This window comes from Oncorhynchus clarkii, chromosome 30, assembly GCF_045791955.1.
Source record: "Oncorhynchus clarkii lewisi isolate Uvic-CL-2024 chromosome 30, UVic_Ocla_1.0, whole genome shotgun sequence".
NCBI lineage: Eukaryota > Metazoa > Chordata > Actinopteri > Salmoniformes > Salmonidae > Oncorhynchus > Oncorhynchus clarkii.
The window spans coordinates 38,443,606-38,459,983 of record NC_092176.1 but is presented as its reverse complement, the minus strand read 5'-3'; the positions used below and the strand labels follow the sequence as shown (position 1 = coordinate 38,459,983).

At 43.6% G+C, this 16,378-nt stretch overlaps 1 protein-coding gene across 1 annotated transcript; it reads right to left on the bottom strand.

The window, feature by feature from the left end:
* Window positions 1-4,486: 4,486 nt before the first annotated feature.
* LOC139389471 (ectoderm-neural cortex protein 1-like) lies at window positions 4,487-15,656 on the bottom strand. Its single transcript, XM_071136256.1, has 4 exons — window positions 15,367-15,656; window positions 13,468-13,695; window positions 11,414-13,006; window positions 4,487-6,207 (listed from the first exon to the last, which is right to left on the bottom strand). The coding sequence occupies exons 2-3, from the start codon at window positions 13,687-13,689 to the stop codon at window positions 11,453-11,455; spliced, it is 1,776 nt and encodes a 591-aa protein (XP_070992357.1). The 5' UTR covers window positions 13,690-13,695; window positions 15,367-15,656; the 3' UTR covers window positions 4,487-6,207; window positions 11,414-11,452.
* Window positions 15,657-16,378: the final 722 nt, after the last annotated feature.

Genomic DNA, 16,378 nt, shown 5'->3' with positions numbered 1-16,378 from the left:
CAGTTGACTTAGACTCTCCTGAATCCTCATTATGTTCATAATGTCAAACAAATTCCTGGAGAATTATCATAATTTTAAATGCCATTCATGTGATGTCACCCCTCTGTCATTGTCCTACAGGCTTTGGTCTTTGTTCTAGTTTCCAGATTAAACTCGTCATGATGGGTGATTCTGTGCATAGAAATACACTCAGTTCTATTTCTACCCTTATAACTGCTGTTCCCTCCCATCTATTCTACATACTGCTTCTGTTTTGGAGGTGGATATTCAGCCTGGGGCCCAAAGGTTAACATAGGGCATAGGGATTGAAACTTGTTAAGGTTAGGGTTAATGACTGAACACTAAGCTAGAGTTAGAGTTAATGACTGAATACTAAGTTAGAGTTAGAGTTAATGACTGAATACTAAGTTAGGGTTAGGTTTAGGGTTAATGACTGAACACTAAGTTAGGGTTAGAGTTAATGACTGAATACTAAGTTAGGGTTAGGGTTAGGGTTAATGACTGAACACTAAGTTAGGGTTAGGTTTAGGGTTAATGACTGAACACTAAGTTAGGGTTAGAGTTAATGACTGAACACTAAGTTAGGGTTAGAGTTAATGACTGAATACTAAGTTAGGGTTAGGGTTAGGTTTAGGGTTAATGACTGAACACTAAGTTAAGGTTAGGAGGGCATCCAAAAGCATTCAGAATCTGCTGGCTGTATTGACAGCCTTGTATTTCTGCATGAGTCACACACGCGATCCATGAGGGAAGATAACTGAGCTCTAGAACAGGTAGTCAAGTCTGGAATGATGCAGCAGTTCCTGACTCTCTCATATTCGCAGTTTCTTTACTCTGTTCCTGCAAAGAAGGGTGGAGTGTGTGTGTGTGTGTGTGTGTGTGTGTGTGTGTGTGTGTGTGTGTGTCCATGCGTGTCTTAGCCTAACCTACAATTAAACTGGCATGTCTACCTCTTCCTGACATCTTTAGTATGTTGTGTTGTGTTATAGGAATGTGATGTTAGCGCCCATCTTCCTCCTGTCACCGTGGATTCATCCCAAAGGGCACCCTATTCCCTACATAGTGCACCACTTTTGACCAAGGCATCTGGCAGGTTACCAATTGGGACGAAACCAGCGAGTTTTAGACAGGTGAGAAACCTCAGAATGGTCTCCTTCCGTAAGCTTAACGCATAAAAACCTTTTGTGTTCACATGAGATTATAAAGCATTCCAACGAAAACATTTGTGAAATGATTTGAGGCCATTGGTATTTCATTTGATTATGACTAGTAGGACTGCACCCAAAAGAAGCATTCAATAGATCATACTCACAACAGGTTAAACAACAGACGTAAGACAATGGAAAATATAATCCTACCGTGTGAAATATTGTTCCAGGTACATTTAAGGTAAAAGAGAAAAAAAACTCTTTATGTTTATTAGCAATGGATTTCACATTATGATTTTTTATATATATATACAGAAAATGACAATGATTTCTAGTAGACCAAATGGAATGGATACATACACAGGATGGCATGTCATTTCTCCTGCACAATGATAATCTTCTAGTAATAGTACATCTTCAACCGGTCAACAGAACTAGAATAAAATCCATTGTCAATCAGCTCGTGACAAGATCTCCCACACAGAAACCTCAACCGACCAACAGCCAACCTCCCAAAGAAAAGCCATGGTTAACACATTGTTTGGCGTAACTAAGGAAATACTTTTGACCCAATGGGTGGAATCCCCTGTTATCTAAAGGAGCCGTTGTCAAGTGTTGTTGCGATGTGTTGTGTGATGGTTGCGATGTGTTGTGTGATGGTTGCGATGTGTTGTGTGATGGTTGCGATGTGTTGTGTGATGGTTGCGATGTGCTGTGTGATGGTTGCGATGTGTTGTGTGATGGTTGCGATGTGCTGTGTGATGGTTGCGATGTGTTGTGTGATGGTTGCCATGTGTTGGGTGATGGTTGCGATGTGTTGTGTGATGGTTGCGATGTGTTGTGTGATGGTTGCGATGTGTTGTGTGATGGTTGCGATGTGTTGGGTGATGGTTGCAATGTGTTAGGTGATGGTTGTGAGAAGGTGTGGGGGTGGACGGGCATCACATTACAGAGTGATAGAATTCTTGTGGGTTCAATCTTGAAGAAAAGGACTTGACATAGGACACAACAAAACAACAGCCGACTGACTGCACAAGACTGTTCCTTGTTTGTTTGTATTTTTTTGGAGTTGTTTTGAATAACTTGCCCAGACAATGCAGTTGAAAATGAGCCGGCTGGCTAAAACTGTCACTTTTACTGATACGTTGATTAACCTAGAGTCTAAACCCTGTCTAAGGGGGGGGGGGGGGGTCATACAAAGGACCCCTTGAAGGATTCCAGAAATATGTGTAAAAAAAAACATATTTTGGGCCTTACTGCTATTGGCCCATACAAACACATTGAATAACAGATTCACTACATGGAACAACAGAATCTAAAGGAAGTTTGTGTCTGTCATAAATCTGAGAGATATAAGAAAGATCAGGAAACATTTGTATTTGATTTTACATGTACTTAACCCTTTTAGCACTAAACAGTCTCCATATAGACTTCCATAAATGTTTTCAACTGGTACCAGGGACCATCAGATGAGTCTTGTGAGGACAATGGGCGTCTTAGAGCAAAAAACCTACATGTACGTATTTGTGAAATGTGGAAGTGTGACATGGATTGAGATGTATCTACAGCAAAAAAAATATTGGGTAGGGTAACTGGGTTATTGGGTAGGGTGACTGGGTTATTGGGTAGGGTGACTGGGTTATTGGGTAGGGTGACTGGGTTATTGGGTAGGGTGACTGGGTTATTGGGTAGGGTGACTGGGTTATTGGTTAGGGTGACTGGGTTATTGGGTAGGGTGACTGGGTTATTGGGTAGGTAGACTGGGTTATTGGGTAGGGTAACTGGGTTATTGGGTAGGGTGACAGGGTTATTGGGTAGGATGACTGGGTTATTGGGTAGGGTGACTGGGTTATTGGGTAGGGTGACTAACTGGGTTATTGGGTAGGGTAACTAACTGGGTTATTGGGTAGGGTGACTGGGTTATTGGGTAGGGTGACTAACTGGGTTAGTGGGTAGGGTAACTAACTGGGTTAGTGGGTAGGGTGACTGGGTTATTGGGTAGGGTAACTAACTGGGTTATTGGGTAGGGTAACTAACTGGGTTATTGGGTAGGGTAACTGGGTTATTGGGTAGGGTAACTAACTGGGTTATTGGGTAGGGTGACTAACCGGGTTATTGGGTAGGGTGACTAACCGGGTTATTGGGTAGGGTAACTAACTGGGTTATTGGGTAGGGTAACTAACTGGGTTATTGGGTAGGGTAACTAACTGGGTTATTGGGTAGGGTGACTGGGTTATTGGGTAGGGTGACTGGGTGACTGGGTTATTGGGTAGGGTGACTGGGTTATTGGGTAGGGTGACTGGGTGACTGGGTTATTGGGTAGGGTGACTGAGTTATTGGGTAGGGTGACTGAGTTATTGGGTAGGGTGACTGGGTTATTGGGTAGGGTAACCAACTGGGTTATTGAGTAGGGTAACTAACTGGGTTAGTGGGTAGGATGACTGGGTTATTGGGTAGGGTAACTAACTGGGTTATTGGGTAGGGTGACTACCTGGGTTATTGGGTAGGGTGACTGGGTTATTGGGTAGGGTAACTAACTGGGTTATTGGGTAGGGTAACTAACTGGGTTATTGGGTAGGGTGACTAACTGGGTTATTGGGTAGGGTAACTAACTGGGTTATTGGGTAGGGTAACTAACTGGGTTAGTGGGTAGGGTAACTAACTGGGTTAGTGGGTAGGGTGACTAACTGGGTTATTGGGTAGGGTAACTAACTGGGTTATTGGGTAGGGTAACTAACTGGTTATTGGGTAGGGTAACTAACTGGGTTATTGGGTAGGGTAACTACCTGGGTTAGTGGGTAGGGTGAGATTGAGTGTCTTCAGACTTTTTGACAAGATGCAGACTGTTAGAATCTAGATTCAGGCTCATGGATTTCAATATTAAGCCATGTCAACTGCATATCAACGTGAACCCAGCCCGTAGTAGGAACGTGCTGGAGAGGGGTGTGATCACAGAAATACCAAGCTGAAACACACTGCAACACAGAGACAGTGAAACAGGCCGAAGCATTAGGCTCCCCAGTTAAAGATGCCCTGTGCAGTACATTTCAGGCTGAACCATTCTCCCTTGGTTATTGGTAGGGTGACTTGACTGGGTTATTGGGTAGCATTAGGCTCCCCAGTTAAAGATGCCCTGTGCAGTACATTTCAGGCTGAACCATTCTCCCTTGGTTATTGGGTAGGGTGACTGGGTTATTAAAGATGCCCTGTGCAGTACATTTCAGGCTGAACCATTCTCCCTGGGTCACAATTTGTTTGGCACATCGTATTCCTAATACTTTTAACACTCGGCCTTTAGAATGATTACGTTGTTATGGTTACAGTAGGACATCAGAGAGTTTTTATTTTTTGTGTACTTTAATAACAAGACGTGTCTTTATTATGGTGAGGTCTTAAAACATCTCATAGCCTTTATGTTCTAGAGACAGTGAGCCAATAACTGAACTGGAGAGCAACCTGCACACTGAAGACTATGGCAGCGTCTGAAATGGAACCCTATGCCCTATATAGTGCACTACTATAGACCAGAGCCCTATTCCCTATATAGTGCACTACTATAGACCAGAGCCCTATTCCCTATATAGTGCACTACTATAGACCAGAGTCCTATTCCCTATATTGTGCACTACTATAGACCAGAACCCTATTCCCTATATAGTGCACTACTATAGACCAGAGCCCTATATAGTGCACTACTATAGACCAGAGCCCTATTCCCTATATAGTGCACTACTATAGACCAGAACCCTATGCCCTATATAGTGCACTACTATAGACCAGAACCCTATGCCCTATATAGTGCACTACTATAGACCAGAACCCTATGCCCTATATAGTGCGCATTTTTTGACATTGAGCTCTGGTCAATAGTAGTGCGCTATATAGGGAATAGGGCTCTGGTCTATAGTAGTGCACTATATAGGGAATAGGGTTCCATTTGTTGCTTAGCTAAACCTACAATATCTCTTCAGGGTCTCCATTTTATTTGGCAAGCCTCCAGTTAAATTAAAAGCAGAGGCTCCTCTTCTACCATGTCTACAAGGAATGGGGATACTCCCAGATCAGAGGCATACATGTGCAAACAATTATTCAATCTCGAAGCAGTAAAATCACACACACAAAAAAATACCGTAGAAAAAGGCAACAAAGTGACATAATTTTGTTACAGAATACAAGCAGCGAAAATAAAATAAAAACAATAAAATAAATAATCATCCAGTTCAAACAATAGAATTAGTCCCTGCGTAAGGTAAATAACCCTTACCTTATAAATTACACAGAAAGAACATTTTCAGTACATTTCTCCTACATGACCTGCCAGGGATTGTGAGGTTCCTCTCTGGTTCTACTTTCCTCCTCTTTTACTGGTCTTGTCCCACAGTTGCATGTCAGTAACAACACAGTCGATTTCTGATCTCTCCACTGCCACATGTGCATTTTTTTGGCATGTCTTTAACCACAAGTCCTTATGGGTTATTTTGAAGTCCAAAAACAAGTGGAATTCACTTACATTTTAGCAGACGCCCTTATCCAGAGAGACTTACAGGAGCAATCGGGATTAAGTGCCTTGCTCAAGGGCACGTCGACAGATTTTTCACCTAGTCTACCTACCTCACTTGTGAGAATCCACGTGACATCGGCTGCAATTTACAGTCAGCCCAATTCTTATTCTCTCTCCATTAATTGGTATTTTGACCAAATCAGATCAGCTCTTTTGACAATAATTGCACAAAAGACCAGAATTGTGTAAACCTGTGTAAACACTGTCTAAGTGGCATGATTGCTCCAAATACACTAGGCCCACAACATATTAGGAATGATTGAGTTATTGAATAGTCTTTAAAGTCAAATAAGGATATACAAATGAAGGAATATAAAGTAGAGATATATTATATTCATCCTTCGTGTAAACACCACAGGGTTCTTTACTCCGATAAGATAGTCCACCTGCCTGCAGTCCTTCATGTTAAACAGTAAAGCTTTCTTGCCATCCTCACGTTGAATATCTGGCACCTTCACAGTCTTTAATCGAATAGATAATCCAGTATAGCGACGAGGCCTAGAGAGACAAGAGAAAATCAAGGTCAGGCAAATCAAAGTGGGTTTTTTTTATAGAGTAAAGGTCATCATTTAATTTAATTACACTTCTTCAACATAACAGTTGTAGGTGAGTTCACCTATTCACATTCCTAGCCTTCTCATTGTTTCCAAGAGGTGAGTCAATGTAAGACCAGAGGCAGACATTTGATTAAACAGTATTCACACCTAAATAACACCTACAGTATCTACAGTATGTTTTGCTTCCACATAGAAGGTTAAAGCAAGGATAATTAGAGAATAACAAAGGACAAGATTGAAGTCAAAAAAGCTTTTCAAATTCAGGATGTTTAATAGTCAGGGTTGTACAGGGTTGCAGGTGTGATTGCAGGATACAGTGAGAATCTTTGACTTTGAGCTCCAACATGCAGGACTAAGTGAAGTCTTAAGCTGGTGATGGAGAGACTACAGAGAGAATGAAAATGAAGAGAAAATGACTTGTTTCAATCTGTAGTTCTGCGTTGTAGCGCGATTGACATTTAAAGGCAATGTTCCTGCGACAGCGGAAAATTGCATTCTCCGTAAATGCTGCACATGTCTGCTCAATTGGAATTTACCTTCAAATTTCAATCGCAATATAACGCTGAACATCAACGCTACGGATTGAATCGAACCCTACAAAGGAAAGAAAAGGGAGAGAGAAAGAGTGAGAGAGAGAGAGAGAGAGAGTTAAAGAGGGAGAGAGAGAGAGATAAGGAGTGAGAGAGGGAGAGAGAGATAAAGAGGGAGAGAGAGATAAAGAGGGAGAGAGAGAGATAAAGAGGGAGAGAGAGAAAGATAAAGAGAGAGGGAGAGAGAGATAAAGAGGGAGAGAGAAAGAGGGAGAGAGAGAGAGAGATAAAGAGGGAGAAAGAGAGATAAAGAGGGAGAGAGAGAGAGAGAGATAAAGAGGGAGAGAGAAAGAGGGAGAGATAGAGAGATAAAGAGGGAGAGAGAGAGATAAAGAGGGAGAGAGAGATAAAGAGGGAGAGAGAGAGAAAGAGGGAGAGAGAGATATAAAGAGGGAGAGAGAGATAAAGAGGGAGAGAGAGAGATAAAGAGGGAGAGAGAAAGAGATAAAGAGGGAGAGAGATAAAGAGGGAGAGAGAGAGAGAGATAAAGAGAGAGAGAGAGAGATAGAGGGAGAGAGAGATAGAGGGAGAGAGAAAGAGGGAGAGAGAGAGATAAAGAGGGAGAGAGAAAGAGGGAGAGAGAGATAAAGAGAGAGAGATAAAGAGAGAGAGAGAGATAAAGAGAGAGAGAGAGAGAGAGAGAGAGAGAGAGAGAGAGAGAGAGAGAGATAAAGAAGGAGAGAGAAAGAGGGAGAGAGAGAGAGATAAAGAGGGAGAGAGAAAGAGGGAGAGAGAGATAAAGAGAGAGAGATAAAGAGGGAGAGAGAGAGAGAGATAAAGAGAGAGAGAGACATGTACTGCCTTAGCTACCTAGGTGGGCAACATTCCACAGGCTGCACATTGCACATCATGTTGCTATGGAGTTCCCAATGAAAAAACCTGGAAAAAGGTATGGAGCACTTATGGACTTCCCATGGATGGACTCAGCTTAACAGATCTGGTTGAATGGGAGAAATTGCTCCTGTAAGTCTCTCTGGATAAGGGCGTCTGCTAAAATGTAAGTGAATTCCACTTGTTTTTGGACTTCAAAATAACCCATAAGGACTCATGGTTAGAGACATGCCAAAAAATGCACATGTGGCAGTGGATATATCTGTTATTCTTTTCCTATTGATTATATTTCTGAACGACCTCTTGGGTATGTTATGAAACAAAATGTTGGTTCCTATGAACTTTACTTTAAAACAGATTTAATGTCGGCAGTGGTTGATAGTGTCTAGAGTTGTATTACAACACATACCATTTACTGGAAGTAGGTTTCTTGGAATGGAGACTTTTCATTAAACCACCTCCATCTTCCATTGTGGGAAAGGCCAGGGACAACAGTCATTAATCTGTAAGAGTGTAAGCCCTGTCTGAGCTGGGGCAAGGGGGGAGTGGACGACCGACTAAGATATATGTAATTGTTTAAAAAAAAAATTTTTTTTGCAAAAAATAAATATTTTAAGACCCCTTGAAGCATCAAAAATGTATATGAAAAAACATTTTATTAAGAATGTTTGGGGGGCCCTTACTGCTATTAGCCCATACACAAATCTAAAGGAACTTTGTTCTGAAGTGTCTGTCCTATACCTGAGAGATAAAAGAAAGACTGGGAAACGTCTTTTTGGAACTAAAAGATTTGCCTAAGCTGGGGAAGGGGGGGAATTGTTTTCAGAAGGTCATACTGAGGATTATTTACGAAATAATGAAAAGGTGGTGGGTGCATATGTATTATCCCCCTTTGCTATGAAGCCCCTAAATAAGATCTGGTGCAACCAATTACCTTCAGAAGTCATAATTAGTTAAATAAAGTCCACCTGTGTGAAATCTAAGTGTCACATGATCTGTCACATGGCCAGAAAAAAGCCATTGCTTAAAGAGAGAAATAAGCAAACACATTTGGTGTTCACCAAAAGGCCTGTGGGAGACTCCCCAAACATATGGAAGAAGGTACTCTGGTCAGAAGAGACTAAAATTAAGCTTTTTGGCCATCAAGGAAAACGCTATATCTGGCTCAAACCCAACACCTCTCATCACCCCGAGAACACCATCCCCACAGTGAAGCATGGTGGTGGCAGCATCATGCTGTGGGGATGTTTTTCATCAGCAGAGACTGGCTAACTGGTCAGAATCGTAGGAATGATGGATGGCACTAAATACAGGGAAATTCTTGAGGGAAACCTGTTTCAGTCTTCCTGAGATTTGAGACTGGGATGGAGGTTCACCTTCCAGCAGGACAATGACCCTAAGCATACTACTAAAGCAACACTCGAGTGGTTTAAGGGGATACATTTACATGTGTTGCAATGGCCTAGTCAAAGCCCAGACCTCAATCCAATAGAGAATCTGTGGTATGACAAAGATTGTTGTACACCAGCAGAACCCATCCATCTTGAGGCAGTTTTGCCTTGAAGAATGGGCAAAGATCCCAGTGGCTAAATGTGCCAAGCTTATAGAAACACACCCCAAGTGACTTGCAAATGTAACTGCTGCAAAAGGTGGCTCTACAAAGTATTCACTTGGGGGGGGGGGGGGGGGGGTGAATAGTTATGCGTGCTCAAGTTCTGTTTTTTTGTCTTGTTTCTTGTTTGTGTCACTATAAAAAATATTTTGCATCTTCAAAGTGGTAAGTATGTTGAGTAAATCAAATCATACAAACCCCCAAATAATCCATTTTAATTACAGGTTGTAAGGCAACAAAATAGGAAAAATGCCAAGGGGGGTGAATACTTTCGCAAATCACTGTACGTGTTCATGAGAGTCTCACTTTTACACAGAGGGGTCATAATTAGTGTGTAGCCCAAACTGTTCAGACGCTACAGACAGAAGTTGGCAGATCGACTGTACTGACTTTAGACGAGTCCCAAGACGGTTGTGGAGGTCATAGAGAAAAACAGATATCTCTAGCTTAAACTAGATTAGGGCTCCCGAGTGGTGCAGCGGTCTAAGGCACTGCATCTCAGTGCATGAGGTGTCACTACAGTCCCTGGTTCGAATTCAGGCTGTATCACATCCGGCCATGATTGGGAGTTCCATAGGGCGGCACACAATTGGTCCAGGTTTGGCCGGGGTAGGCAGTCATTGTAAATAAGAATTTGTTCTTAACTGGCTTACCTAGTTACATTTAAAAGAATAGATAATAATTAAACTAACTGATTTTAATGAGGATTTTTTAAATATGCTAATTAGATTTCCATGGGGGCGTGGACATCGACCTTAGGGGGTCAGTCAATGACCACTGACAAGCATTCCAGGCCTGCGCTGCCTATCACCACCATGTCCCTTTATCCCAATTCTAATCAAACAGGTTGGACAATAGAGAGCTGTATGGTAAGAGAGAGAGAGAGAGAAATAGAGAGAAGCATTCCTTAGAAGACAAAGACCACCACTCCACTCCCCTCTGCTTTCTATCAGACCAGAGCTATGACCCTCCCCCTCCCCTTCCACACACACCACAGTGCAAGCCCATGGGTTTCAGCCCACCCAGGCCTTTCAAACAGACATCAGGCTTCTACTTCAATAAACAATGTGGGCTACCACCATAGACTTCCCATCTAAACTTCTCTACCTAGTCCCACTGGACTGACCTAGCACAAATCACTGCCTCCACACGTCCCTCCCACTCTACCTGCTCTTCCCACTCATAACAACATCTGGGTAGGCTAATGCTCCTGGGTCTACTCTCATAACAACATCTGGGTAGGCTAATGCTCCTGGGTCTACTCTCATAACAACATCTGGGTAGGCTAATGCTCCTGGGTCTACTCTCATAACAACATCTGGGTAGGCTAATGCTCCTGGGTCTACTCTCATAACAACATCTGGGTAGACTAATGCTCCTGGGTCTACTCTCAAAACAACATCTGGGTAGGCTAATGCTCCTGGGTCTACTCTCATAACAACATCTGGGTAGGCTAATGCTCCTGGGTCTACTCTCATAACAACATCTGGGTAGGCTAATGCTCCTGGGTCTACTCTCATAACAACATCTAGGTAGACTAATGATCCTGGGTCTACTCTCATAACAACATCTGGGTAGACTAATATTCCTGGGTCGACTCTCATAACAACATCTGGGTAGACTAATATTCCTGGGTCTACTCACATAACAACATCTGGGTAGACTAATATTTCTGGGTCTACTCTCATAACAACATCTGGGTAGACTAATATTCCTGGGTCTACTCTCATAACATCTGGGTAGGCTAATGTTCCTGGGTCTACTCTCATGGCTGCAGTCTATCACCCTATTAGGAGACACCTCTGTATTCCTGCATTATCATCTAATATTATAATAATATAGTAATGATAGGGAATTGGTTGTTTTTAAATGCGCCCAATTACTTATTAGTAGTTATTAATTTATTCATATTTGAATAGTGGATGACTATTTAGCTCTGTGCTATGATTTAGAAAGATATATGAGTTGTGAGGCAGGAGGACTGCTGTGGTGTTTCTGGCTGAATATCAGTCCTCATTCCAATATTGTACTTGTCCGAGACAAACAGACAATCGGACAAACGGACAACCGTTACCGTGGAGCCAAGAATATTTATCATCCATCATTCCACTCACCGTGAGGCCAATGCTCGACGTTGAGTCTGAGTCCAGTCCTCAGTCTGGGAGGTGTTTCCAGGTGGAGACGAATGCTGTGGGGATGAGTGAGTAGGGTACGGTAGTGATGCTGTTCCACGCGTCCAGTGTTGGATCGTAACAGTCCAGAGTCTTACACCGCTGAGTGCCAAAGTAGCCTCCCACCACGTACAGTTTGTTACCTGATGCCACTGCCTGGCAGCTCATCCTCTTGGCTGTCACATCTGCTACTTTAGTCCATTGGTAACTGTCGCTGTTGAACTTATAGGCCGAGCACGCCGAGAACTCTGTGTCGCCGCCCATCACAAAGATCTGGTTGTTGAGGACGGCGGCGGCCGTGTATCGCCAGGGCTGTGGGCAGGAGGCAGGGACAGACCACCTATTCTCCTGTGGGTCGTAGAGCTGCACCTTGGGTAATTTGTCGTGGGTGACGCTGGTTCCTCCAAAGGCGAAGAGTTTGAGTTTGACACTGACCACCGCCCCGTTGCTCACGCCCTCCCTCAGCGGCGCCACCATGCACCACTTGTTGGCAACCGGGTCGTACTTCTCAACCTGTTTGAGTGACCCAGAGGGCGAGGCGGGGAGACAGCCTGTACCCGCTGTGTGTCCTCCAACCACGTAGAGGCAGTTTTTGAGCTCGGCCGATCCGTGGCCGAAGCGGGCGATGATCATAGGCGCCGCCTTGGACCATTCCTCGCGGGACGTATCGTAGACCCAAACATCTTTGGACACACCGTTCTCTGAGCCCCTCCCGCCGGTCACGTAGACCTTACAGCTGATGGCGCAAGCACTGAACTCCTTCCTGGGGCTGGGGATGTCGGCCTTGGGTATGATCTCCTTTGCCTTCTGGTCTACCAGGTACAGCTTGTCACACATGAAGGTCTGTCCTCCCAAGAGGAACAGGGCATGGCTGGTCTTCCTGGGCCTGGCCAGGGGGCTGTTGACCACACCATCATTCTGGAGGATCCTGAGTTTATAGCGTATGGCCTCGTCCACCAGCTCCTTGCTCTTCGTCTGGGCATTGATTAGCTCCTCTGTGGACACGTTCTCCATGAGGAAGATGGTGGGGAGGAGGGCCAGGCGGACCGTCCTCAGCAGCTCGGGGAGGTGGCAGTGCCTCATCTCCAGGTCATAGTTGACCCAGTTGAGGGCGGCCTCGTAGACCAGCCTCTCGTCCTCCGTCTCTAACTCTTCATGGGACAGCAACGTCACCACCATGTCCTTGGGCAGCTGAAGGAAGTCCTCCGTCTTGCAGATGGTGGGGAAGTTGCTGAGGCACATGCCCCAGGAGAGCTCGGACAGCTTGGTACACTGGTGGGCGTCGGACAGCAGCAGCATGCCCAGGCAATTGGACGTAGCCAAGTTCCGCTCCAGAAACTCAGCGCAGGCGTCCCGGATGTCCTGGAACTCCAGCATGTCTCCGGCCTCCAGGAGGGACTCTGCATTCTCCTCGTTGATCACCACCCGGGAGGTGTAGGCATAGTCTAGTAAGAGCTCCAGGACCTCTGGGTGGATGGAGTCCCTGAAGTCCACCTCGCTGGCCTGGCTCTCCCGGAGACCTCCGCTGAACATGGCCTGGAACAAAGAGAGTGGGACACGAAGAGTTAGCTTGTTAGCAGTAGCATTGTTAGCATTGGTATGGCGGTAAACGTGTCATATTTTCCTATTGGAGATGATCACAGTGATAGAGATGATAATCATGTTGCAAGGTGATTTGTACAGATGTAGTATCTTAACTTGATCATTCTGTTGTCGACGCAGGAAATTCAAATGAGACTTGTGAATAACGTACATTCACTGAAAAGCCTTTCTTTCACTAGAGCTCACACCTAAACTATAGCCTACTGTAGCCTATCAAAACTAATTTCCTGTTAGAAATGATCACGTATTTGTTTTATTCATTAAATCCTCCTCCTGCAGGATTATTTTACTCCTGCGATGAAATTGGTCAAATTAAGATCCTATATCTGTACATCAGTCAGTCAGCAGTCGTCTGCAAAATCACCTGCAACATTGAACAAGCCCAGTGTCTTTACCTGGAAGTAGCGACTGCATGCAGCCAGCACAGCACGGTGACAGGGGAAGGAGCGTTTCCCAGCGTGGAGGAGGACATCGGTGAAGAGCTGCTGCTGCCGGAGCGCGTTGAGGTGCGTAAGGACGCTGTCCGCGTACGATGACTTGTGAAACAGGAAGATGTTCATGGACGCTGAGCTGAGGCAGGATTTGCGGTTCTCATGCGTGCAGACGGACATTTTCATTGGATCCTTCGAGATGAGGGAGGGAGAAGAAGAACGAGTCAAACGTAAATGAGACTGATATCTAGTCCTTAACGACAATACTAAAAGCTGCATGAACTACCTGCACTGAAATGCCTCTATACTGTTATTTTAATCTTTGTTGCACAACTCTGATCTTGAGTGCTTAGACAGATGAAATGTTATTACCTGCTTTTAACACAGAAGACCAATAGCTCATACGCTAGGTCAGTGGTTCACAACCTTTCTTGGTTACTGTACCACCAACTAGGTTTTTCTCTGCCCAGACTACCCTTGAAGCACCCCCCTCATGTGCATTTTACCAGTCTCATAACCCTATGGTCTCGTAAGCATTCTCAAGTAGGGAAGGGGATAGATACCTAGTCAGTTGCACAACTGAATGCATTCAACCATTTAACATTTAGCATTTAACCCCTCTGAACCAGAGAGGTGCAGGAGAACAGTTGTTGGGCAATAACTGCCTTGCTCAAGGGCAGAAAGGACACATTTTTTTCCACGTTGCCTGTGCAGGGATTCAAACCAGCAACTTTATGGTTACTATAGCACAACAGCTTTAACAGCTAGGCTACTCGTGGATAGGCGAAGTACCCCCAGGGATGCTAGTACTGCTGGTTGAGAACCACTGCAGTAGGCTAAATGCACTCACACACAATGGAAAATCTTTATTGTCAGCTCCTGTCTTGAATGCATTAGTAAGCCTTCTCTGCCAGAGACAATGGCATCTTGACTTTGAGTGATGTCATACAAGCCAAACTCCTGACGTTTTTTTCTCTAAAAAACATACAGCCTTCCTAAATTACAAACAGCTGTGTGCCTCTGAGGCAACTCCAACTCCCCAACTCTGTCTGTTAGCTGTTGACTGTATCCCAATGGCTTTATTGTTTTCAGACTTGATTTTGTGCTGAATTACTGCAAAATAGCTTTATAAGCAATATTAGTGGAATCAACATGTGAAGAACAAACTAGCTGTAGGGAGAGGACAAGGTTTCAGCCAAACTCTTAAAGCCATTAACCAGCAGCTAAGACTTATTTTCAATGACAGATTGATTAGACTACAAATACCCTGGGGATAGATAACTAGACAATGCATCTTCTGTATTTGCTAGTTACCACATTATGGAGAGAACTGTAATCAGCCTAATATTCACATTACCAGGACCACAGAAGTTACTAGGCTATATCAGTGTAATCCATATGCTTTCCAGGCAATAAGTATGGTCTCATACAAGTTGAAGCTCAAGGCTGTTTTGACCACAGAGATCCTATGAATCAGCTCTATATGTAATGCTATGTTGTTGACAACACTGATATTAATACGATGTAGGTCTTTTGAAAAGTTATTACAGCTGTTATCAAAGTGTTATTACATGTAATCGTCTCTGAATGTCCAGTCGCAGCCTTAATGTAGCTGTGGTATGAAAGACGTGGTGTGGGAAAATATTACCCTCACACAACAACACTGAACTGTAGTAATTCGCCCTCAAAACTGGAGTGCTTTGAAATGTACAGTATATCCACAATATTACAACAACAACAAAATGAAATGCATCACACCAACAAGTGGTTGTAGCCCCCTGAATTTCTAACCATAATATCTTGTTTTCACAACAATACTGATCACTGCAGATCTTCAGATGATAATAGTAGATGGACATTTACCTCTGACTGACTAAGAGCATGACACTCCGGTCCTGTGAGAACCACGATGCTCTCGAGACCGATATTTTCCTCTCCTCTTGAAAAAGATAAAGTTGCACTGCTTACACTCCAAAAAAAGCGTAATCTGCCGCTTCCCTGCTGTAGTCTCGATGCGTGATCTCGTTCATTGAAACGAATGAGATATTAGTTTTCTTCGGTTATAATACACATTATGAGATCTGAAAGGCAAGTTAAGAGGAATGTCGCCAGTCTTGTATTAGAATGTCTTTCGCTTTGACTCAGCGAGAGGTAAGAGCTCTGGAAAGAAAGAAGATGGTTTTAAAGCGTGATGTGGGAGGGGCAATGTTCAAGAAAGAGAGGGGGGTATGCAAACTAGTAGTGCTTTTTAAATGTGGTCCCTCACTAACCCGTCCTTCCTTCCTGATCCTGAAGAGTTACAGGGTGTGCAGTCTTTGGTTCCACATCTATGCTCTAAAACACCTGATTAAAATAACCATGAAGACTTTGATTAGCCGAGTCAGCTGTTTTAGTGCTGGGTTAGAACAAGGCCTGCATGCCATAGTTTTCCAAGACAAAAGGTTGTTGCAAAGATAAAAGGCTTTGAAATAATTCACCACACATTATCTAGCTATACGACAAAAAGTATTCTAATTGACCTTAAAATACCAATTGCTGTACTGATGCCCACCATTGACACTCATTGCTGCTATGCCTACTCGTTGACTGTAGGCATAGCTTTCCGCTGTTTTGTTCAAGCACATCCATTAAATAGTGAATAGCACCACCTGTTGTTGGAAAGTAGTCTCAATCCCGGTATTCATTCTGTCAAGCAGTAATATGAGATCCTTTCTGCGTCCACAGAAAACCTCTGGCAACACTTAATAATATATTTGATGAATAATCGTTAATACAATATTTATAAATGATTAATAAATTGGTATTTCATTATTTGTGAAGATTTATAAACATCTATAATGTCTTATTCATTTATATTATGAGGCTATATTGAAAA

Coding starts and splice junctions, on each gene's coding strand:
- LOC139389471 (XM_071136256.1), bottom strand. CDS start 13,689: ATGAAAATGTCCGTCTGCACGCATGAGAACCGCAAATCCTGCCTCAGC. Junction 13,007..13,467: donor CATGCAGTCGCTACTTCCAG/GTAAAGACACTG, acceptor TCTTTGTTCCAG/GCCATGTTCAGCGGAGGTCT.